Source organism: Haliotis asinina, chromosome 6 (genome assembly GCF_037392515.1).
Source record: "Haliotis asinina isolate JCU_RB_2024 chromosome 6, JCU_Hal_asi_v2, whole genome shotgun sequence".
NCBI classification, from domain to species: Eukaryota; Metazoa; Mollusca; class Gastropoda; order Lepetellida; family Haliotidae; genus Haliotis; species Haliotis asinina.
The window spans coordinates 70711396-70735700 of NC_090285.1; the positions used below are offsets into that span (position 1 = coordinate 70711396).

The following is a 24305-nucleotide window of genomic DNA, read 5'->3' on the forward strand; positions in this document are numbered from 1 at the left end:
ACATACATGTAGTGACACGGCAGACATTTGTATACATGTAGTGACAGGGCAGACAGGGTTAGCATACAAGTATCAGTCAGTGTTGACAATGCCGACATTTGTATACATGTAGTGACATAGCAGACAGGGCAGACAGGGTTAGCATACAAGTATCAGTCAGTGTTGACAATGCCGACATTTGTATACATGTAGTGACATAGCAGACAGGGCAGACAGGGTTAGCATACAAGTATCAGTCAGTGTTGACAATGCCGACATTTGTATACATGTAGTGACATAGCAGACAGGGTTAGCATACAAGTATCAGTCAATGTTGACAATGCCGACATTTGCATACATGTAGTGACATAGCAGACAGGGTTGACAGGGTTAGCATACAAGTATCAGTCAATGTTGACAATGCCGACATTTGCATACATGTAGTGACATAGCAGACAGGGTTGACAGGGTTAGCATACAAGTATCAGTCAATGTTGACAATGCCGACATTTGCATACATGTAGTGACATAGCAGACAGGTTTAGCATACAAGTATCAGTCAATGTTGACAATGCCGACATTTGCATACATGTAGTGACATAGCAGACAGGGTTGACAGGGTTAGCATACAAGTATCAGTCAATGTTGACAATGCCGACATTTGCATACATGTAGTGACATAGCAGACAGGGTTGACAGGGTTAGCATACAAGTATCAGTCAATGTTGACAATGCCGACATTTGCATACATGTAGTGACATAGCAGACAGGGTTGACAGGGTTAGCATACAAGTATCAGTCAATGTTGACAATGCCGACATTTGCATACATGTAGTGACATAGCAGACAGGGTTAGCATACAAGTATCAGTCAATGTTGACAATGCCGACATTTGCATACAAGTATCAGTCAATGTTGACAATGCAGACGTTAGTGTGCATGTTAGTCATTGTTGACAAGAACATTAGTATACATGTTAGTCAGTGTTGACAATAAGGGCATTAGTATACGAGTGTTGACAGTGGGGGCATGTATACATATCGCCTGAATATTGAGAGTGATAGTAGCATCGATTCTACTAAGCACTTGATTTGTTCAGACAGGATCAGTCTTGACAGGATATTGGAGAAGTTATGACTCTTGTTGTATAAACAGGATGCTATTTGCGTGTATTAAGTTTCATATTTGGTAACAACACACAAGTGTGACTTCTTGTAAATATGTAAGTGGACAGACTGTGTCGATTGCAGCAATTGTGTTGAAATGCAGGGAATAATTTATCTTCACTCCTCTCATAATCAAGGATAAGTTAAGCACCGACCTGACAATTGACCCGTATTAGCATGTATGTGTGGCACTCGCCATTGTGAGGGGAAGGGCCCCAAGTAGTAATCAAGTATAGTGGGATGGGTGTGTTAGAGTAGGGCATGCCCAGCTATGTGCGGAATCCATTTCATCATAATGCACAGCATGAGTATTAGCTTATTTCTGCTCTCCCTTTCACAATCCAAATGGGTTTTCTCATTGCAAAGCACCGCCTACTTCTCGTAAACACGTTCTCTGCGGTGGTCCAGCTATCCTTGTTTGCCAGTAATTCTCAAGTTCTGAGAAGTTTCAGAAGTCTGCCCAGAAATTACTAATGCAAAAGGCAGTGGTCCAAAATATGTTTTCTTTTTTTCAGTGAGTATTTGACAGCTGACTTATCCCGACCTCCTCAGTTGTCTTTTTCCTTTTTATTTCAAGATTCATTAGTACTTGATATGCTTGTTATTAATGAACACAAAGTCTGGGAAAGTAAATAGTCCATAACATGATGTCTTAACAATAATTAGTCGTCAGGAATGCATAACATCATCTGGTGTGGGTGGAATGGGGCTAAGTCTCTGCTTCTCACCATTTCACTCTGGACAGCCTAGGCTTTTGGAGCCTTGGCACTGTCACTGCTTTGTTCACACGATCAATGACTTTTAGATTTACAACAAACTTGTTAATTTTATATCTCTTTTTTATTTATTGCTTTCACACACATTTCCATTGCAAATTGATGCACATGTCAGCATGCAACGTTTTACACACTCCTTAATTTACCAACTTCTCATTTTGAAACCATGACAACTGGAGCTGGGTATACCATCAAACGTCTTTCATTTTGAAACCATGACAACTGGAACTGGGTATACCATCAAACGTCTTTCATTTTGAAACCATGACAACTGGAGCTGGGTGTACCATCAAATTTCTTTCACTGTGTAACCATGACAACTGGAGCTGGGTACACCATCAAACTTATTTCATTGTGTAACCATTACAACTAGGGCTGGATATACCATGAAACATTTGACACTGTGTAACCATGACACTGGAGTAGAACATGCGATTGAACTTGTCACACTTTGTTACCATGATAACTGCAACTCTTCATGCATTCCTTCTGTTGTGTAGCCCTGGCACAGTTTACCATGGTCTATAGCTATAGTCTGTGTCTGAATCTGGAGCTGGCAGTCTGGAACTGGAACAAACATATACAACTAGGGCCAGGATATCCGCTTCAACTTGATTTTTTTGTTGGGTGTTTCTTTTGGCGAGTCGGGTACCACCTGCAGACAAACAAAGCTGTGTAACCGGTAGAATATTATGCGTGTGTAAGAGACATAACGCCTACTACTACAACTATATCACTAACACCCTAAACTACTGATATCACATTCATTAGTAAACAATAATTATTAGGTTGATGAGTGAGTGAGTTTAATTTTACACCAAACTGAGCAATATGCCAGCTATAAGGTGCCAGTCTGTAAATAATCGAGTCTGGACCAGACATTCCGGTGATCTACAGCATGAGCATCGATCTGCACAAATGAGAACTGAAGACATGTCAACCCAGTCAGCAAGCCTGACCACCCGATCCCATGATTTGTCTCTTAGTCCTATGACAAGCATAGTGGCCTTTTGTGGTTTGGAGGCAAGCATGAGTTGCAGAAGACCTATTTTACCCTGGATCTTCAGGGGTCTATTAGGTGAGATACTTTGTGTGTTTATGCACTGTGGACATTGAGAATTGATCAGATAGTAAATAAATTGTCCTGTTTAGATAACAGTTCTGCCACCTGGAATACTTTTGATCCATCTTCAAAAATGGACTTGTACTGATATTATATTAATTGTAACCATGGTTACCTTGTTTATGTTCTCCTGTACATTCTTCATCTCAACATCTCCATTCTCTTTCACTTTCGAGAGTTTCCCTTCACTTGGCGATTCTAAATGTTTGTTAATTAACTTAATAGTACTATTTGTACTTGGTTTCTTTTCTTTACAATCAGCTGTTGGAGACATTGTAATTTTCACAATCTTCTTGGACAGCGTGGAAATGTCTTGAGATGCTGATTTAGTCGGAGAACCTAGTGTGGTTGACTTAGACCCCGATCCAAGCCTGATCACCTTTCTACTTGCATCAATACAAGAGGGTGGGGGCTTGAGACGGTCAAAAACACCCTTGCTGGTATCATTGAATGATGTTAAGAAACGAGATGTGGAATCTGACCCAGTCATATTCTGTTTTCTGAAATGCAGGAGATCAACACAAATAATGTGAAATGTCAAGACATATTTCAAATTATAAAAACATTGCTAAAGGTGTTATATGTATGACTCACAAAGCTTGGTTGTTGCTAACACAGGTCTTAAGCTACACAATGATCAACACTGTGACAGTCTGGCATGAACAATGTCACCTCCAACATCATGGGGCAAACTCAAACTGAATGTGCTCCCTGTAATCATGGTAATAACATGAGGGTTTAATATACATGATTATCTATCAGTACTGCGGAAATGCTGACATCCTCATGTGCCTTCACCCTGATCATATTTCTAATGCAAAACAGCTCCCTTGTCCTGCTTGATTTGTTGCCAGCCATTGTACGAACTATTTTCAGCAACACAAACAATCTATAAAGTCCCTATGTTCACACAATCTGAATCAAACATCTTCCTATATGGTTTGAAAAATGGAAAAGACATAAATCAGTCAAACTAGGAATGGAATTCAAATTATCTCTGTTAGATTAGTCAACATCCAAAATATTGGTTTTCAAAATACCTGGCAGTTGAACAGGAAATGACACCTGTGATGACATCTTTAACTATGGTTAGTAATAAGGTAACTAACAGATATTTGGCATGATCACATAAAATAAGATATGGATGGATACATGTAAGTATGAGAGAATACATACTTGTGAGGAGGTTCATCCATGTCAGAAGCATTGATGCGTCTCTTCTTGGCCATAAGGATTTGTTTCTTGGTCAGGTCCTGTCCACGGCGGTTCTGGCGGTACCTCCTCTGAGGGAGGGGCAGGATGTACTTGTAGTAAAGCTGGAGAAGCTCTTCCTTGTCCAGGCCCCGCAGGTTGGACATCTGGATGTACCTCTGAAAAACACACAATACATGTTCATCTGTGGATCTTATGAGGATGAGGAGCAGGAATGGTATTGATAACCACACTCACTTTAACTTGGATGATGATGAGTAAATACTGAGGTGAGGAGAAAGGTATTTAATGTCGTACCTAAGAATAGATGAGAAAATATGAATTAGTCTTTTCCAGTAAGTTCAATGGTTGGTTAACGGTAATAACACTTGTGCTCAAACTCTTTGATAAGTTATCTCCAAATGGCACCAGTGAACACTGACAAATGCTGAATCTCGTGGGTATCTTAGTGTCAACATTCATATAAAGGTGTTATACCAATAACACATCTTTGCCAAGATTGTAGTCAAAAGGGACGAAGGACAAAAGATCAAAAAACAAAATTTGGCAGAAGGGCTGAGGCTAAAAGTCATATGGGCAGAAATGAAAATTCAAAAAGCCCGAAAAAAAGGGCTATAGCCATAACCATCTTATTAATGTTATGCTGATATTAGGTTTCAATGCTATGCATGTCAATAAATAATGTAAAACCTTTCGAAACTGTTTTTCTGTTTGGTCTATATTAGTAGGAATACGGCCTTGTTTTACCTCTTGTCATTTGGGGGCGGTGGGGTAGCCTAGTGGTTAAAGCGTCACGCCCGAAGACCCGGGTTCGATTCCCCACATGGGTACAATGTGTGAAGCCCATTTTCTGGAGTCCCCTGACATGATATTGCTGGAATATTGCTAAAAGCGGCATAAAACTAAACTCACTCACACACTCTTGTCATTTGACTTTCACCTCAGCCCTTTTGTCCTTCAGCCCACTTAACTAGTTCCAATTAAAGCTGCCAAAAAACACTAAGATATCTTAAGTTTACAACTGTTATGCAGTGTAAAACGCTCAACACTCTGACTAATCTATTTTCACTTTAATTCTATTTTTGTTTTGCACAAATGTAAACAGTGTAGACAGTTTTCACAACACTGTAGTCTTATTGTGACTATAACGATAAACTAGCAATAGGTGTTGCAAATGCAGCCTATCAACTGGCAACTTAGAATTCAAATATAACAATAGGCTGTAGAATATACAACCACTTGCGAGTATAACGCTATGTTTTAGGATAGATCATTGAAAAACATGACTGCTCAAGTCTGAAGTTCTCACCACTCTGTTCAAAACTGCTCCAATGTGGTTCACTCAGTGAAATTCCGCAAAGTAAATAGCATTTTTGCAAATGTTTGTATTCAAGAAACAAAAATGTACACAAATATTCTATGCATACTAAAACAGTTCTGTCTCCTGAGCAGCAACCTGAGGCAAGGTCAGGCATGTATTACAAGCTTCAAATGGGACTCAAGAGTCACTCGAAAGACAATCCTATTTATACGTAATGTGAAGGAACAAAATTCAAGTGAGTAGTTTCTTGAAGCACAAGGAAATAAAGATCCAGCCAATCACACCACCAAGACATTGGTTTTACTGATTAAGACTTATGGCGACTTGATAATCAGTCCATACAAAATGGGAGCCTACATAATCAAACAGAATGCCCTTCTTGTTTATTTGGTTGGGACTTAAGCAGCATGTTTACATGCTATAGCCAAGACCGAGACTTTCTTGTCAACATGGTCAACAGAAAAGCAGAACTAGATGGCAGGCTGCTTTAAAATCAATTTATGAATAAAGACTATTCCTTCACAAATGAAAATGATTAGATGTATCAGGTCAGTTTCCAGTCATGATATGTTGATTCCCATTCATTTCTTTAAACAACCATACATGGCTGTTTTACAAAAGTCATGTGGCAGCTTCAGAGCATCCTGTCTGCAGCGTATGTGGTCTATATGTATACATGATGCATCAGTATTCAGGACATCCTTCTTATCTACCACAAGGATGTTGTTCCATGACAATGCACACTGCTCTTGTCCCGGTAGATAACTTAGGCTTAAAGGAAATCCTGAACATATAACAAAGAAATGCCTGCATCAAGGACATGAAATATGCAAACAACAAAGAAATACCTGCATCAAGGAAATGCCTGCATCATGAAATATGCATCTGTGATTTGGGGAGTTATAACCAGGGTATTTGAAACTTCAAATACATTTGGTAAATACTTAAGGAAAATTTGAAGGCCAGTTGAGAAGGTTCAATGTACTGGGAAAGTGCAAGGACCAGAGTTACCAAATTCATTTCAATTCATTTCTATTGTATACAACAAATCTAATAAGAAAGATGGGTGGAATATGTGGATCGGGTGACTCAGACACCATTCAGGAAACTACTGACAATTAAGATTACTAAGAATCAGAAATGGTACACACGTAATGGTTTGATCAAACATTTCTGGTGACATCCAGTCTGGAATTTTATTTGGTTGAATGCTTCATAAACAAACCCAGTCACTTCTATGCGAGACGGTTCGCGCAGTTTCGAAGAAAGTAAACATGTTTCAACACAATAACAAACCAGTGTGCGTTGGTGTGCATGGAAAGCTGCATATATATTATGAATCTACGATGAATGAGCTTTCAGAAAATACTAAATATAAGTTTCTGAAAAATATGTACATAGGTGAAATTCTCTGTTTATCGTCAATTTTTGCTCAAATTGTGCATATTTTTGTCATTTTTTGACAATTTAATTTCCTCTTTTTATGCTTCTCATACACGTCATCCAATAACTTGACCATCAGTCAACAACTGTAGCAAATTTTGTTTAATTATTTTAATAAATAACACTTTTAGAAGCGTTTTTGTGTGACATGCAGAATTTCCCTGTCTGTGATCAGGCAGTCACGTTTATGAGTGACCCCCTCTCAGGCAGTCACTTGTACACGTAACAGGAGACCGTCTTGCGTACGCGTTACGTCCTCTACTGATAAATGACTTAAGCTCACTAATCATGCTAATGAGGTTAAATTGTCATAGAAGAATTGATGTACCAGTAAGTTTGGAAGAGAGGAAATGATTGTAATTAGTGGTACAGCTGGGATATGGGTGATTTAAGCATGACAGGACATTATTTTAGGTTGAGGAGTCAAAATTGTCATGAGTTCTAATGTGCTAGTTGTCTGGTCAGTGGTGGGCCCAGGACTCTGGGCCCTGGGAAGTGCAGCTAGTTAATGTTGCTTTCTCATCCTTACAAGGTACCAATTTCCAGCTGGGTGGACTGGTACACATAGTCAGAATACTTAATTCCAGTTTACTGCGTGTTGCTGTACCTGCAACTAGATGTTTGCACGTATTCATGTGGTCACCATCTGGTCATCTACCAATGGATTCATAGGTTCTTGTAAATGCACAGGGTTGTGTATTGATGACTGGCAATGTGTAATCATAACGAGGAAAGAGTTTGCCTTCCAAAGTCTTAGGTTTTTACACCAATGGGCTTGATCCCCACACCTCAAAGCTTGCTGAATAAAGTGCATTAATGGTCTGGCACCTTAGACTGCCCTGTCAGAGATGCAATCAGAGCATGCTACATGTAACTAAAACTTAGTGGTGGTTAAAACCATTTCAGATTGTGTGAGAAATTACATAGGCCCCATTAAATACAATAACATGATTGACTTTAGTGCAGCGTCTGTTCATTGGAATTATGGACAACCTATTGGCGTGGGCAGAGGAAAACAGCATGACTGGATTGTCATCAAGGTTGTCAACAGGGCAGATCGGATAGGACCTTAATTCTCTTGAACCGAATTCTTGCAAACAAGCGGATTGCTGTTTAAAAGAATACCATCGCGAGGATCGCGTATATGCCAAGACGTTTATCTGACATGTTGTAAGCATGTGGACACTGACGCAATTTTCCGAAAGATGTAAGCCTCAGCATGTGTAATATTTTATATCTCCTGAGCACGGTACTGACAAATGGAAAAGATAACTTAAAGGCGTCACAAACTACAACCACAAACATTCACCTGCTCAAGTATGTACAGAAGTCCGTCTTTTGTTAGTAATTCAGGATGAAGCCAGTCGATATCAACATGCTTCGAGTCCGAAGAAGACGCCATTTTGGAAAATACAAGACGCAGTAAATGGCTTCCTTTTATTTCATTGGTTTATATATGTAAACTCCTTGCCGACATTTGGATGGCCTTAGAGGGCTCGGTTATCTCCTAAAACGCAACCGAATACAATGTTGGTGCTGTAGTAGAGTATGTGTTGACTATATTTCTAAATATAGCTTGTTTACTCATGAATCGCTCAGTAAGTGGTGCATTTGGATGCCGTTGTTTGATGAAAGAAATTAAGTTCTAACTTGTTCATCACGGAGAAAGGTATTATTCATGACTTAGTAATAACAGATTTCTTTTGTAGCACATGACATTATTGATGTCAGGATATAGGCGAGTTTCAGTGACAGCATTGGTATTGAATTCCCTTCCGGGACAACAGTTAAATGTGTAAGAAAAATGCTGACAGTTCATTTTGGTACGTGTTGCCATGAAAACGTATATTTAACATCCTCTATAGTTTGAAACTGTGATAAACAGTTAGGTCCCCTTCGATAAAAGTTCAAACATGTCCTCCCAAAAACCACCACCCACCCAACCCGGATGCTGATTATCTCATGATACAGAAAGGTAGATATGCGGCGGTGTAACTGAATTCTACTCACTCACACATAACGCATCTCATATCTTTCAACTGAGCGCATTACAACGAGCATTATATATTCAGCAATGCTGTATCTCTACTGACTGAAATTATCTAAACTTGAATCAATCCACTGATGATGGAAAATGTTTCAGTCTCAAGTATTTAAAGGGGCACTGATGTGCAGCCAATGATGTTTCAACAGTCTAATTACGAAATCAAACTGCAAATTGGTCAGCGCCCGCTCCTTCGACCGTGACGGACAAAGGAACTGGGCTCCTGTCCATATTAGCAGAATTTCTTCGCCCAAAAGAGTCAGGAGGCCGGTGTAAGATAACCAACTATGGCGGGCGGGAGCACATGTCTGTTTATTTCAGGTTAGCCGCTTACAACATAATAAATGGAATGTCGCTTGGGACATAAATAAAAGAATGCCGCTTAAGGCAATTACGTTACATCTCCCTCCTTAAGATTAAGAGTCCATGAATGAGGGATAAGATTATAGCACTGGTAGCGTAAATGTGAAATGTCACTGAAAGTTACGTATACGGCAAAAGTCTTTTTTTTTTTTTTTTTTTTTTTCAGAGCACAGAGTTCACGATGATGATAGCTATATAAAACGCATAGACAAACTAAATTTGGCACAAGCATTTCTTTGGCACTGCGAAACAAATTAAAGTCTTTCAGGAGAAACCTAACTACTATTAACGTTGAACTTAACGTATGACCCTAGCACTTTAAGAGTCATTCACAGATCGAGCCTGCTGGGTGGTGCTACACGTCTGCCTGATCTGGTGGTGACAGTCGGATTGGCTGCCGGGGTGGTGGTGACTGGGCTGCTGACGTCTCTGCGAGGTGAAGGTAGTGCACCATGTTGCACAGAGTATGGTTCGGCGAGCGGCGGTGGTGGTGTGACGTTTGGGGTGAACTGCATTTCTCCAAGTTGTCGGCTGGGCTGACTGCTCGTGTTTGCTGGAATTGTGACTTTCCTGAGAAACTTGTGGTTCCGCCTGTAAGTCCCGACATCAGTGGTGACGTGATACGATCTGGGTTTGGAGTGGTGACTCTGGATTACTCCGGGCTTCCATGACTTTCCAGTGTCAACTGGAGCGAGTCTAACTTGGTCTCCTGGCTGAAGCTCTGGGAGGGGTTTAGCACTCTTCTTAGCATCGTGGTAGAACTTTTGCTTTTGCTTCTCAAGAGTCAAGTGGCGTTTGGTCTCTTGCCTGTTGTAAGGTTGAGGAATGAGTATCTCACGTGCTGCAGGAAGTGTGTTTTCCTGCTCATTAGTAGCTGGGTCGGAGACAGGTTGATTCCTTCCAGAGGGGTTGTCCTGTAGTCGAGGAGTGCCAGGTACTTGTCTTCGCTCTTCCTCCACATATTTTTGACTGTTTGGACTGCCCTTTCAGCTTCCCCGTTGGAACTTTGGAAGTGTGGACTTGACGTTTCGTGTAGAATATCATAGGACTTACAGAAGTTGCTGAACTCTGCACAATCAAACTGTGGACCGTTGTCTGTTCTCAGTTTGCTCGGTATTCCGTGGATGCTGAACACCGATTTCATAGCTTCAATGGTGGATGATGCAGTAAGAGACTTGACCTCTATGGCATCGATGTACTTGGAATAATAGTCGACGAGGACCAGGTATTTTCGGCCCTGGAAGTCGAATAGATCACTCCCAACCATCTGGTAAGGTAAGTCTGGTGGTGGAGTAGGTTGGAGGGGCTCACTTTGTTGTCTCCTTGAGTATTCAGCACACTTGTCACAGTCTCTGATGGCTTGTTCTGTCTCGTCGTTCATACATGGCCAATACATCACTTCACGAGCTCTCTGTTTGCTCTTCACCATTCCCAGATGGGACTCATGGATGATGTTGATCATGTGTCTGCGTAGAGTAGGTGGTATGACAATGCGCAAGCCCTTGTAAATGATGCCATCTGCTACTGAGAGTTGCTCACGTGAATCCCAGTATGGACGGGCTTCAATTGGGACGTTTCTTCTGTCGTCTGGCCATCCATTTAGGACAACTTCTGTCACATACTTGAGCTCTTTAAGTGTGAGGTCTCTGATTTCTTCATATCTGTCTGGAGTGATATCCAACATGTGGACTCTGTCCGAATCCAAGACTTCAGAGCTAGTGTGAGCTGTGTTCAAATATGCTCTAGACAAAGCATCAGCTGCCTGCATGTCAGAGCCTTTCCTGTAATTCACTACAAGATCATAGGATTGCAGCTTTAACAACATCCGCTGCAGTCTCATGGGTGCAGAGAGGATTGGTTTCTTTCAAATGATCTCTAGGGGCTTGTGGTCATTATACACAACAGTCTCTTTCCCAAAGATGTAGCAATGAAACTTGCTGGCTGCGTACACAATTGACAACATCTCTTTTTCAATTTGCACGTAGCGCTTTTCTGTCTCTGTAAGTGACCTTGAGGTGAATGCAACTGGTCTGGAATTCTGAATCAGGACTGCTCCCAAGCCTGACTGTGATGCGTCACACTGGATTTCAACAGGTTGGTTGACATCGAAGAGAGCGAGTACTGGTTGTGAGCTGCACATCTTCTTCAGCTTGTCAAAGCTGTCTTGCTGTTCATGGTCCCAGTGAAACATGACATCTGATTTCAGTAGGATTCGTAGAGGCGCATCAACTTTGCTGAGATCTGGAAGGAACTTTGCTAGGTACTGGACAAGTCCTAGTAGTCTTCGGACTCCTTCTTTGTCCTCGGGTGCAGGCATTTCAGTAATTGCCTGTACTTTTGCTGGGTCTGGTCTCAAGCCCTCAGCAGACACAATGTGTCCGACGTAGTGGACTTCCGATTTCCGGATAGAGCATTTGTCAAAGTTTAGCTTGAGATTGTATCTGGTTGCTCGCTCTACAACTTGTTTCAGAATTTCATTGTGCTGAGCTGTGTCAACTCCTGCGATGAGGATATCATCCATAATAGCAGCTGCACCATTGATGCCTTCAAGCATCTGATCCATAATCCGTTGATAAATCTCGGGGGCGGACTTGATACCAAACGGTAGTCTGAGCCAACGATACCTTCCGATGGGAGTATTGAATGTTGTTAGGTATGATGACTTCTTGTCGAGCTTGATCTGTAGAAACCCTGATTTGGCGTCAAGAGTTGAGAATACCTTGGTCCCAGGAATATTAGCTACGACCTCTTCTATGGTCTTAAGGGGATGATGCTCTCTCAAGATGGCTTTATTCAAGTCCTTTGGATCGATGCATATTCTGATTTTGTCCTTTCGGATGGAGACCACCATGGAACTGACCCACTCTGTGGGTTCTTCAACCTTGACGATGTAGCCATTTTCTTCCATCTCATGGAGTTTTTCCATGATCTTTGGTTTCAGGGCTGCTGGTTGTCTACGAGGAGGGTGAACAACTCCCCTTGCGTCTGGATCAAGCTTTATACAGTACTCTCCTGGGAGGGTCCCTGTTGTTTTCACGAGTTCCGGGAAATCCGCAAATTGTTTAACGGATTCTGAGCTGTCACTTGTCAGATTCACTCGAGCTATGAGTCCTAGCTTTTCAGACGTGTCTCCACTGATCACGTTTTCTTGGTCAATATCAATGATGAGGAAAGTGACGGGTATAGTTTTACCTTCGTACTTCACAGGTAGCTGAACAGCTCCTTCTGGATATATCTTGTGGTTAGAATAGGACCGGAGGACTCTTGATGACTTGGCTAATTCACACTGGATATTGATTTTGTCAAAACATGTTTTCACAATGATATTACACTTGGCACCCGTGTCAATACGAACTGTTGCTGGTTTGTCGCTGATTTGTACTGTTTCAATCCACTTGTCATCACTGTCTTTTTCTTGCTTATGCTGAAGAGAATGAATTTGCAGAAGGTCGTCCTCAGATTCGCTGTCGAACTCGTTGTCGTCATCTGATTGAGCTTCTTGTAAAGTGTGAACTTGTTTGCGTTTTCTCTTTGTGCACACCTGGATCCAATGGTTTGGCTTTTTACAGTAGTTGCATATAGTGTTTTTGGCTGGACACTTCCCATCAGTGTGTGCTTTGCTTATTTCTAGACCACACTTGCCACAGGTCCCTTGATCACTGTTTGTTTTAGAGTTCTTGTTTGGATCTTGATGCTGTTTCCTCTCGGATTTTCTACTGTTACATTTGTGTGGCTTGTGTCTTGTGTCTTTAAGAGACGAAACTTTCTGATCTTCTCCTCTAATCATAGTGAGGTGCATTTGAGATACTTCAAATTGCCTACCAATGTCTAGGGCTTTTGCAAGTGTCAAATCTTGACCCTGGTCTAACAGACGTTCTTGAATTTTGGAATGAGAAACTCCTGCAATAATACTGTCAATTAAGATGTCATCTGGATTTCCATAATCACAGTCCATGAGAATTAACTTAAGGTCCTTCACAAAATTGTCAAAATTCTCACCGACTTTTTGTTTCCTTTCTCTCAGCTTGAATCTTGCAATTCTCTTGTTTTTCCTTGGTCTGACATACGTTTCTAACTTGTTCATGATTACGTTTGGGTTGTCTTCCTCCCCTTCTTCCCATCTTAAAGTTTTATACACTTCACGGCCCTGTCGGCCGATCCACATACCTAGCCAGCCCGAACGATCTTTATCGTTTGCTTCTCACTGTGGGCCTTTAAAAATAAAAGTCACATGTTGTTTGAATCTCTGAAATTCCTCGAAAAGATCTGGAGCATTCCAATCGAGTGTAGGGTGATCAAAATGCATACTAGACGCCATGTTTGACGTTTTACCGACTTGTACTTGAAAATGTTCAAAACAAGTATTTCTGAAGTGTTGTGGATTGCAAAGTCAATTACCGATACACAATGAATTCCTGTAATCTTTGTAACGATGTCAAATGTCTGACAGCTTTTCATTGGGTATTTTTCCGATTAACCGCTTCTGACACCATGTAAGATAACCAACTATGGCGGGCGGGAGCACATGTCTGTTTATTTCCGGTTAGCCGCTTACAACATAATAAATGGAATGTCGCTTGGGACATAAATAAAAGGCAATTACATTACAGCCGGATGCCCATCATATGCCATTATTTAAAAATATCCATGGTATTCCTTGTCTGATCGTAACAAAATATCCCAGCAGTGTAGTTTGTTTCGGATGCTTGGATGGTATAGTTACTCAATTTGATCCTATTTCTGTGTTTTTAACCTCGATATTTAATCATGTTACATGAAAATATGATGTCTACAGGCACGTAGCAAGCCATTTGTTTCCCTCCGGAAGATTGCAAAGCTTTATATTTAAGTAATTTTGAGTGTTGGTTCAGCTGTGATAGCAAATATCATACGTAAAAATTTGGTAGCTATGGTAGCTACAATGGTTTATTATTTATGATAATAAAAACACACAGTTGATTTATTTGAATTCGTAAACAATAAACGATGACTTTGCCTTCGGTAGAGAAATCTGAAAATTTTCTAATGTAAAAAACCCTTATTTCACCTATTTACCCAAGTACACAGCAAATGCCTGTATGTATTCCTTATGTAAAGAAATTCCGTTGGTATCCTCAAAACACTTTCGGCCCATAAGTGTTTTCAGGCTGCATGCGACACAGAGATTACATCTTCCTTGCTGTAACTCGCGTTTGATGGTGTAAACCTACACGTGTTATTTGTCATCATTCTCTGGATGGTCAATTAATGAATTCATAACAGGTATAAGTAACACCACTTTGGTTACTCAACAAAGGTTCCCATTTGGCATTTCTCCTGTCTGGAGTAAATACTCAACATTATAAATTAAGGTCTGTAATGGTATAATTAGTAGTAATACCACTTTGGTTACTCGACAAAGGTTCCCATTTGGCATTTCTCCTGTCTGGAGTAAATACTCAACATTATAAATTAAGGTCTGTAATGGCAAATATATTGTATGTTATGTAATATGTGCATGTAAGTGATGCAAGAGGGTTTATCAGCTGAGTTACAAAAACAAACATCGATCAAAGGATTAACTGATAACACACTGATTGATTAATTACTTTTATCTTCTGGCAGATTTGTCAAAAGGCAGTGTGTGTAGATGACTACACCCTGTCGTAAAGTGTGAGTGCAAAAACAACATCCTCCCTTCAAAGAATTAACCACCCTTGCGTTGATTGATTGATTGCTCATTATTGGTTAACTAAATTACTTCGAATAGCGGACATCATACAGTTAGTTGCCAGGTGTGCTATCTTGGGAGACCAATGAGGTGTTTATCTGGGTTTCACCAACGAAAGACGTGAAACGATGTGTTACTTTTTCGCAAACTGGACAGTTGTAAGACACGCGACACAGAGCAGGATTATTTACCAGCTGCAGATGAATGGAATACAATTTCTTTTACGTGGATATTGATGGATACATTCCTGAACAAGGTAATAGCCTGACATTGTTGCTATAAAATTAGTCTATTTTACATTCATTATTTGCATTTTGTTTTAATCTATTTGTTGTAGCATTCAGCAGAATCTGTATGACAGAAAACACACACTAGATCGTGTATGTGTGTGAAATAGGATCCACATCGACAATCTATACAATGTATAAATGTTGCTGTTATGTTAGAAATTTACTATAAGTATAAGCAGATCGCATGTTCTTTTATTAATTTTCAGAATCATATCAATATGACAATAAACTAATTAGGGTTATGAGACAAAATATAGAGACGTACATTGGCTTCGTTATTTTTCCGTCCTAATTGTTTTTTACCATTTCTACCACTGGCAGATGATTAACCTTCAAAGTGTTTCATTTGTTTTCATAATACATTTGTAATGAAGTAAAAATGACTTCACCTAAGTTGATCTGTCTATAATTAAACTATCAATTGCGCTTACAGACTGCGCAGCAGAGGTTATGAACCATATCATCCGGGTACTCACGGGAGAAAAACAATAACAAAAGTTTACACCAGTCCACGGAAATTGCTCCGCATCAGTGCCCCTTTAAGTCTTGACAGTTATCACCAACAGATCAGTATCTTTAGTGCTTAGTTCCAGTCAGTTACAGAGGTGGATTTTTTTCTTTGGTATTTGACTTCATTAAAAGACAGCAAAAGAAAATTCTTCACTGTTAATAACAAAAGAAAAACAAAATTAAGTTAACAGATAACGTTATGAACCCAGTAGTCTTTTGTAGACATAGCAGGGGGATATCACTTGATCAGTATGATAGTAGGTTCAAGTTTAAAAAAAAATCATTGATTGTTCCATTCCCTATCAATCAACTGTAAAAAAAAAGATAATCAATTATTCAAAGTTACTTTATGATATAATTATTATTATTTCACAAAAGACATGAGAAATTCTGAAATGGTGATAACTGATACAGTTGCAGACCTGTTTGTATGCAACGATTCCCTTCTGCCATATTATGTTTATCGACTCCAATGTGAAACACCTGAAACAGACTTATGTGCTCATTTGAAAGAAACACATGGTAAAATATCCTGAAATGTTTTTGATATTTTTCTATGTTAAATTGATTCAAAAACACTTGACAGCAGACAAGTATTTTATGATTTTAGATTTGTGATATTGTTCCTCTGTGTGGATATTTAGAGTTATCTTACCTCACACATGAATGTCGCTTTCTGATTGGGTAAGCTCTATTACTTTCAATGTACTCTTCTGGTGGTTCATGGCAGTACTTCTTTGTCTTGAATAACATTGAATCATGCATTAAGCACGGAAATTACTGATGTTTTGCGATTGAAAATTGATGGAAGGGAGATAACTCTAAATCTGTTTACCTAGAGTTGTCTGCAAAATGGCGCTTCGCCTCGCATTCAACAAAAGTGCTTCAAACAGTTTAAAATTAAAACTCAGGTGTTCTGTAAGATAGATGCATTGTTCACTGGTCCCTCAGGACCAGTGAACAACTTATAATGTACTCTTCAAACATTATTCCTTTTGTTTCATTCATTTGCTGTAGCAGGAATACCTGAAACTTCAATGGCTGCTGATCATGTTCCATGCTTAAAATTATTTGGCAGTACAGTTTTTCCAAAGTGGTAATATTTTATATAATGCCATGTAATATAACATTTTGAAGTGCAAGCAAACAATTCTATGGTATATTATTGGGTATTTTGTCGTTGAATTACAGGTAGAGTTTTGAAGAATAAACAAGGTTACAGCATAGTCTACAGTATCATACACACAGTAAACATCATATCTGTCAGTAAACATCGTATGGATGTTAACCGGATTACACTTTTAAGGTTAAGTTTTGTATGCACTTATCCTCAACAAAACCATATATCAGTTCAGCTCTTACCTTCTGTTGAATATCGTTTGTAATGTTACAATTTCTCATTCTTTGATCTTGTGTCATGCATCCCAACAAGTACAGTGCTGAACAATAAGTAAATCATTGCCCATAACAAGCAAATTTATACTCCGAGTGAAAACAGGTAATCAATATTTTCAACGTTTTCTAAGTTGGTGGGGTTTTTTTTGCCCTTTAAAACTAGCAAGTATTTAGGTGCTGTCTACAGACACACATGATGATTCCTGTACAGCAGTGCCACGCCCTCTATGTGTGAACTACATCGTTGTGTGTTACCATTAGTGCACCCTCACTGTTCTCGTCCTTTGTTCTTGCCCTAGAGAGGATGTATAACGATGACTTTATTGATGTCTGCTTCAGCTGATGTCAACATGGGGGTTTTCTCCACTTGTGTTATTGCCCTTGACCTTACAACCAGCGTCAGTTTCAAGAAGAAAGTAGAGATAAAGAAGAAGATACTTGATAATGGGGGCATTGTTTCTTTCATTGTCACAAAAAAGGTACTACTTTTTTTATGATAGATATGCTGGATAGATGGCTTGGTAGGATGTGATAGAAGTGTTATGTTTCTTAGGAATTGGAAACAGTGACTGTAAATCACGAATTTTTTGCGAGCATGATATTTTTGCGAAAATTGCGAATGACTTGAGCTTGCAAAAATATCATGACGCAATTTAATTTGCTGGTAGAATGCAATGAATAATCAGCAAACAACCTGTCCTATCTTCATTTTATTATTTACCAGTTCATATAATTAACAATAGATCTAGACAATACACATATTAAGCAATGACAACATTGCGAAGAATGACTAATTACTAGCATTACTCGTACTCACCTGTCACATGTCAAACAATGTATACCTGAACAAAAGTTACTAATCAGTACGCCCGATAGTCCAGACAGGCACCAACCATGCAACACACATTTCTTAGAGACTGTTTGAAAGGCCAAGACTATCACGCGTTCGTGGATAGGTTTCATGACACTTACCTAGAGATCAACATCTTCGCCGACACTGACTAAACTGGTCCTCCATCAGTGCCAATTTATTAGAGTCATTCCATTTAATTTAATCAATTTGAACTGTTTTAAGCTTACCTGGCCTATGCAGCAAGTGTTGATTTTAGGAAAACATCACTGATCGCATATACAGTGGAAGTACTCCACTGAATGGTGTTCAGGATTAGCAACAAATTTGAATTTACTTCACTTAAAACTTTCAAATGCAAGTAAGCTTTGAAACTGTCAAACAAAACTATGTTTTGAGAATTAGGCAACATCGTGACGTAAAACCATCTGTTGGTCGCCACTCGCAAAAATATCATGACACAAAAATTTCGTGATTTACAGTACTCATGTTTACTTAATGAAAGTTCTAAGGCTCTGGAAAGATTTGATGAAATGGATAAGGTCATGAAAGTTGAAATACATGTGTAAAGTGGCAAGTAGAGGGTTTAATACATATTGATTTGTGTGCTGACTAAATAATTACTTCCAGAGTGGTTGCAGATGTAATAATTAGTTCAGCTTTTTTCCTTAGGAGGCTATAAAACATTAAGATTTAAATATCCCTATTACTTGACACAGACAACACTTGTCATTGGAAATGATCCAGAGAAGTTCGATGTGTCATCAAAATGCAGGATGGCTGTCAAATATGGCATTCCAGTTGTCTCCCCTGATTATGTGTCAGACGCCATTAGACATGGCCAGCTACCTCTCACAGATGAGTACATCATTGGCGGGAGGAGCAAGACATCAGATTTCAAGTCAGGAAAAATTACAGGTAAAATGTGATCCAGTTGTAGACACTGAATCAACTAGTGATTACGAACAAGTTTATCACAAGGAATCTACTGGTAGTGAAGTCAGTATTAGACACCAATGTTTGTTCAGAAGCAATGAGATCATCTCTGTGTCTGTTGTTTTTCTTTCAATGGTGTCATTTTATTGGACAGATAAAGATTTTTTTCGGAATCAGATGTAAATCCTTTGCTGCATTTCCTTGTGTTTACTGTATGTAAATCTGCCATCTTGAATATGTCATGTGTAGGAGGTGTTTAAATATTCATTGCAGCGCTAAGGCCAAAGACAGAGCAGAGGAAGAAGACCAAGTCCATTTTCAGCATCAAGGGGGTTAAAGTATGGCAGTATGGGGACAATAAGGCTCCATTCTTTGATGAAAACAAATATGAAGTTGCCAAGTATGCCATGTTTGAGGTTAGTATAAGTTGTGTGTGAGTCAGCTACCAAGATCCAAGGTTTGTTTGGAAGTCTGAGCAAACTGGATCTACCTTCCTAGTCTGGGATGTATAGTAATTTAGAACTATCTGACCATTCCCACAGATACTATCTAAGCTTCATTTACGATATCCAAGTCTTGATCTATGCAGTATTTCGGCAGTAGTGCATGTCTGTATTGAACATCAAATGGTTCTCTTTCACAGAGGTACCTCTGCCTTCATATTACTGGAATACTGCTAGAACAGAGTGGTGTTAAACTGATCTCTCTCACTCACTCACTAAGCTACTGTAGGGCTACAGCTGTCATAACTCCGGCAAAATAGTCTCTATGATCGCTATGTGAACTAACCTCTATCATCTCTTATTTCATGTTCTTAGATGTTTTGAGAGATTTTATTAAGTGTTGTCCACAGTCTTGTCCAGGTTTGTGACATCTTGTCCCATGTTCTCCAGGGTTATGATAAGAAAACAGATGCAGCTACTTTCTTTGTGGTGGAGGTCCATGTGACTGAGTCCCAGGACCAGAACAAGGACTCGGAGGAACCCCGCTTCAGGGTGTACACTCACCATGGCAACCTCAAGGATGCTCAGGTGATGTATAAAGGATAAGTTTGAATGAAGTATTTTCAACTTTAGTGAGTGCCTCAAACTGAAATGTGTGATTCATTATATATTTGGATATAGGTTTTATGACACAATAGTGCTTTCTCTTAAAAAGTTTTAGTTACAATAGGCTTCAATAGATGATTAAAAGTATTTTGTTTGATGTAATCGAGTGATAGTTATGTGTGGCATTTAATATATCAAACTTTGTGGTTTGAAAAAATATTGACAATCAGTGAAGGAACAATTCAAGACATTTGTTTTTGTTGTTGTATTTATGTTCCAGGAAGGGTATGACTGTTGTAGAGAATGTAGATATGCCAAAACATCAGAGGAAATACTGGCCATATTTGGTAATGTGTACAAGGAACAGACCCTGCCAGGCAAGAAGATGGCCATAGTTACAGGGAGGAAAGTCAGCAGGAATATTGGATCTCCCAGACTGCAAAAGGTGATATAGCTCATGCCAACATGAACAATGAAGTGTGTGTGTTGACACCAAATACATAAATATCAGTCCCTCCTGGATTCCGCGATACTGCAGTTGCAGAAAAAATCACAGAATTTACCTTTCCATGCAGAAAAGCGTCTAGTCCGCAGAAAACGCATTTTCGTGCAGAATCTGTGCAGAATTTGCCACTTTTCTGCCGCGGAATTTGATAGCCGAAATGAAAAGTAGAGTTAATGTCAGGAGTAGGATCGGTTACACATAAAACAAACTGACATATTTATTGTGACAACATTTAATAATTACGTTAATTAAGACGCTTTATTAATAAAGCAAGTTTTATTTGACACTGCAGTTATGTTCTCAAAATCGATCATTTTGAAAAGAGAAATTATTTCAGATTTCGTTTAAATATAAAATTATTATTTGCATGAAACCGGAACTTGTTTGTCTGCATCAAAGTTACGAATGAGAGGAGAGAAATAGCTTTCAGTGAGTGTATAGAAAAAGGTGTCGGTACTTTGTCATCAAACTTACTCAAGATGTGATGTGTACTGTCGACTTAACTTTATATCTGTGTTTGAGACTTAAAGTTAAACTATGAAGGTCTGTATAATGTTTTTTTAGTTTTTTCTAAATGTTTTAACCGCAGAATGTTTTGCAGAATATTGAAAAATGTGGTGCAGAATTTGCTAATTTTGCCGCAGAATCCAGGAGGGACTGAAATATTTTTGACTTCATCATATGCAAATGGTTTTAACACGATACATGATATGCTTACATTGTAGATGATGACATTAGGTATATGTATATTTGCTTTCTGTGAGTGTGGTCATTATTGCTGGTCAAGCATCCAAGAATGCCACATGATGATGAGTTTCATATTTGTAAAATAGTAACAACATCCTAGCCACATTTGTAAGTAATGTGTACAAGCCAATTGTACAATTCTCACTACACTGGGAGCATCTATTTAATGGTGTGTTTGGATGCTTCACTGTACAATATTATAGGTTTGTCTGTAAATAATTAAGTCTGGTCTAGACAATCCAGTGATTGACATCATGAAATATGATGACAGAGCATTTTTTTGTGGATAAAAAAGTGACAGTACTAGGTGCCATACCTGGGTCTTTGTAGTTAACCATGTTCTTTATGGCTGCCTGAGTTCATGTTCATCTGTTCCAGATTTTGGCAGAGTTACCTTCTGAAAGTCCTGACCTTGATCGTCATGTGTCTGACCTTGTTGAACATGTGTGGCGTGAGGTTGCAGGGGAGATAACTGAGGTTATCACAATGCCAGTCAACAAAGTGAAGATGGACCAGGTAGGACTTCTATTTGGGTAGTACCACCTCACATACTGTTTGCTGGAAATTATTTCTACATCTACAGTATAAGGACTGTGGTACAAGATAGTCCAGTACTAGATAAACAATTGAAGTTTTATGCATTCCCATAGAAAGTCCATAAGTAGTTTCTAGAATACAACTAGTTGTTGTGTTGTCCAGTGTTACTGTGGGGATGGGGCATCATCATCTCTCACCTAGCTGCTGTCTTTTGGCCCAAGGACCTTCCCTTACCAATATTGATCCACTGATAGTAGATTTGAATTTCAGATTTGTTTGGGTGGTATATTGATAAATAGTGGTTGTCAGCATAAGATCTGTAGCAACATTAGCAGCAGTTCTTGCTTAATGTGCCTAAACAAATGGGTTGGTGGAGAGATGGAGGGTGTGTTGCTATAGGTCGGTAGAGAGATGGAGGGTGAGTTGCTATAGGTCGGTGGAGAGATGGAGGATGTGTTGCTATAGGTCAGTGGAGAGATGGAGGATGTGCTGCTATAGGTTGGTGGAGAGATGGAGGGTGTGCTGCTATAGGTCGGTAGAGAGATGGAGGGTGTGCTGCTATAGGTCGGTAGAGAGATGGAGGGTGTGCTGCTATAGGTCGGTAGAGAGATGGAGGATGTGCTGCTATAGGTCGGTGGAGTGATGGAGGGTGTTTGGATATAGCAAGAAACGTAGTCAAATCACCACAGAAATGGTTTGAGGTGCTAATGATGTGTGATAAAGTGCAAGAAAAGTAAATAGGTTGGATGCCAGTGTATTTTGGGAGAAGCTAGTAGGAGGTTGTGTACTGGTGTGTTTTGGGAGAAGCTAGTAGGAGGTTGTGTACTGATGTGTTTTGGGAGGAGCTAGTAGGAGGTTGTCTACTGATGTGTTTTGGGAGAAGCTAGTAGGAGGTTGTTAACTGGTGTGTTTTGGGAGAAGCTAGTAGGAGGTTGTGTACTGGTGTGTTTTGGGAGAAGCTAGTAGGAGGTTATATACTGATGTGTTTTGGGAGAAGCTAGTACGAGGTTGTCTACTGATGTGTTTTGGGAGAAGTGAGAAAGAGGTTGTCTACTGCTCTGTTTTGGGAGATATTAGTACGAGGTTATCTTGTGGTATGTTTTGGGAGAAGTGAGTAGGAGGTTGTCTACTGGTGTGTTTTGAGAGAAGTTAGTATGAGGTTTTCTACTGATGTGCTTTAGGAGAAGTGAGTACGAGGTTGTCTACTGGTGTGTTTTGGGAGAAGGTAGTAGGAGGTTGTCTACTGATGTGCATTAGAAGAAGTGAGTAGGAGGTTGTCTACTGATGTGTTTTTAGAGATGTTAGTACGAGGTTATCTACAGATGTGTTTTGGGAGAAGTGAGTAGGAGGTTGTTAACTGGTGTGTTTTGGGAGAAGCTAGTAGGAGGTTGTCTAATGATGTGTTTTCGGAGATGTGAGTAGGAAGTTGTCTACTGACGTGGTTAGGGAGAAGTTAATAGGAGATTGTCTAGTGGGGTGTTTTGGGAGAAGTGACTAGGAGGTTGTCTGCTGATGTGGTTTGGGGGAAGTATTTAGTCCTATTTTTACTGTTGCAGCTGGAGAAGGCAGAGGCCATCTTGATGCAGATCCAGGACCGTTTAATGGCCAGCAAGACAGACCAGCTCAACTCTTTGAGGAATGACTTCTACGAAGCCCTCCCACACAGACATCCAGATGAGGATGTCAGCAAACAGTGGGTGGCAACTAAGCTTGATCTGTGTCAGGTGGGTTGGTTCTCTTACATTTAATATACTTGTGTTAATGCCTGTGTTTGAAATAAGGTCCCTCTGACTGTCCAGCCGAGACAGGCTAGATTTCTGATGGACGGCCTAAATTTACAGCTAACCAGTCAGATGGTCTGGTAAGGAATTTAGATATTCCATACATCTGAGTGATTTCTCAGTATCTTGGTGACTGATCTGGTCTGGTTTAATCTATTTTGGGTTGGAGTACAACACTCAGTGGTCATTGTGTGGGAGTACAACACTGAGACCTTGTGTGAGAGTTAGTGGTCATTGTGTGGGAGTACAACACTAAGTGGTCATTGTGTGGAAGTACAACACTTAGTGGTCATTGTGTGGAAGTACAACACTTAGTGGTCATTGTGTGGGAGTACAACACTCAGTGATCATTGTGTGAGAGTACAACACTGAGTGATCATTGTGTGAGAGTACAACACTTAGTGATCATTGTGAGGGAGTACAACACTCAGTGGTCATTGTGTAGAAGTACAACACTGAATGATCATTGTGTGGGAGTACAACACAGTGATGATTGTGTGGGAGTACAACACTGAGTGATCACTGTGTAGGATTACAACACTCAGTGATGATTGTGTGGGAGTACAAC

The 24305-nt window shown here is 39.7% G+C and overlaps 2 protein-coding genes across 2 annotated transcripts in view; one reads left to right on the plus strand and one right to left on the minus strand.

Moving 5' to 3' along the window:
• Positions 1-1970: 1970 nt before the first annotated feature.
• On the minus strand, positions 1971-8516 carry LOC137287297 (ashwin-like). The gene is made up of 4 exons (XM_067819535.1): positions 8330-8516; positions 4221-4414; positions 3160-3544; positions 1971-2576 (listed from the first exon to the last, which is right to left on the minus strand). The coding sequence occupies exons 1-4, from the start codon at positions 8420-8422 to the stop codon at positions 2508-2510; spliced, it is 741 nt and encodes a 246-aa protein (XP_067675636.1). The 5' UTR covers positions 8423-8516; the 3' UTR covers positions 1971-2507.
• Positions 8517-8591: 75 nt separating this feature from the next.
• Positions 8592-24305, plus strand: part of LOC137286358 (protein mono-ADP-ribosyltransferase PARP4-like) — a 59058-nt gene continuing 43344 nt past the window's right edge. Inside the window, exons 1-8 of the mRNA XM_067818168.1 lie at positions 8592-8689; positions 17672-17811; positions 18902-19100; positions 19392-19534; positions 20012-20149; positions 20448-20612; positions 21798-21935; positions 23513-23680. Of these exons, the coding sequence (XP_067674269.1) occupies positions 17683-17811; positions 18902-19100; positions 19392-19534; positions 20012-20149; positions 20448-20612; positions 21798-21935; positions 23513-23680 (1080 nt within the window). The 5' untranslated portion in view covers positions 8592-8689; positions 17672-17682. The remainder of the gene's footprint in view (positions 8690-17671; positions 17812-18901; positions 19101-19391; positions 19535-20011; positions 20150-20447; positions 20613-21797; positions 21936-23512; positions 23681-24305) is intronic.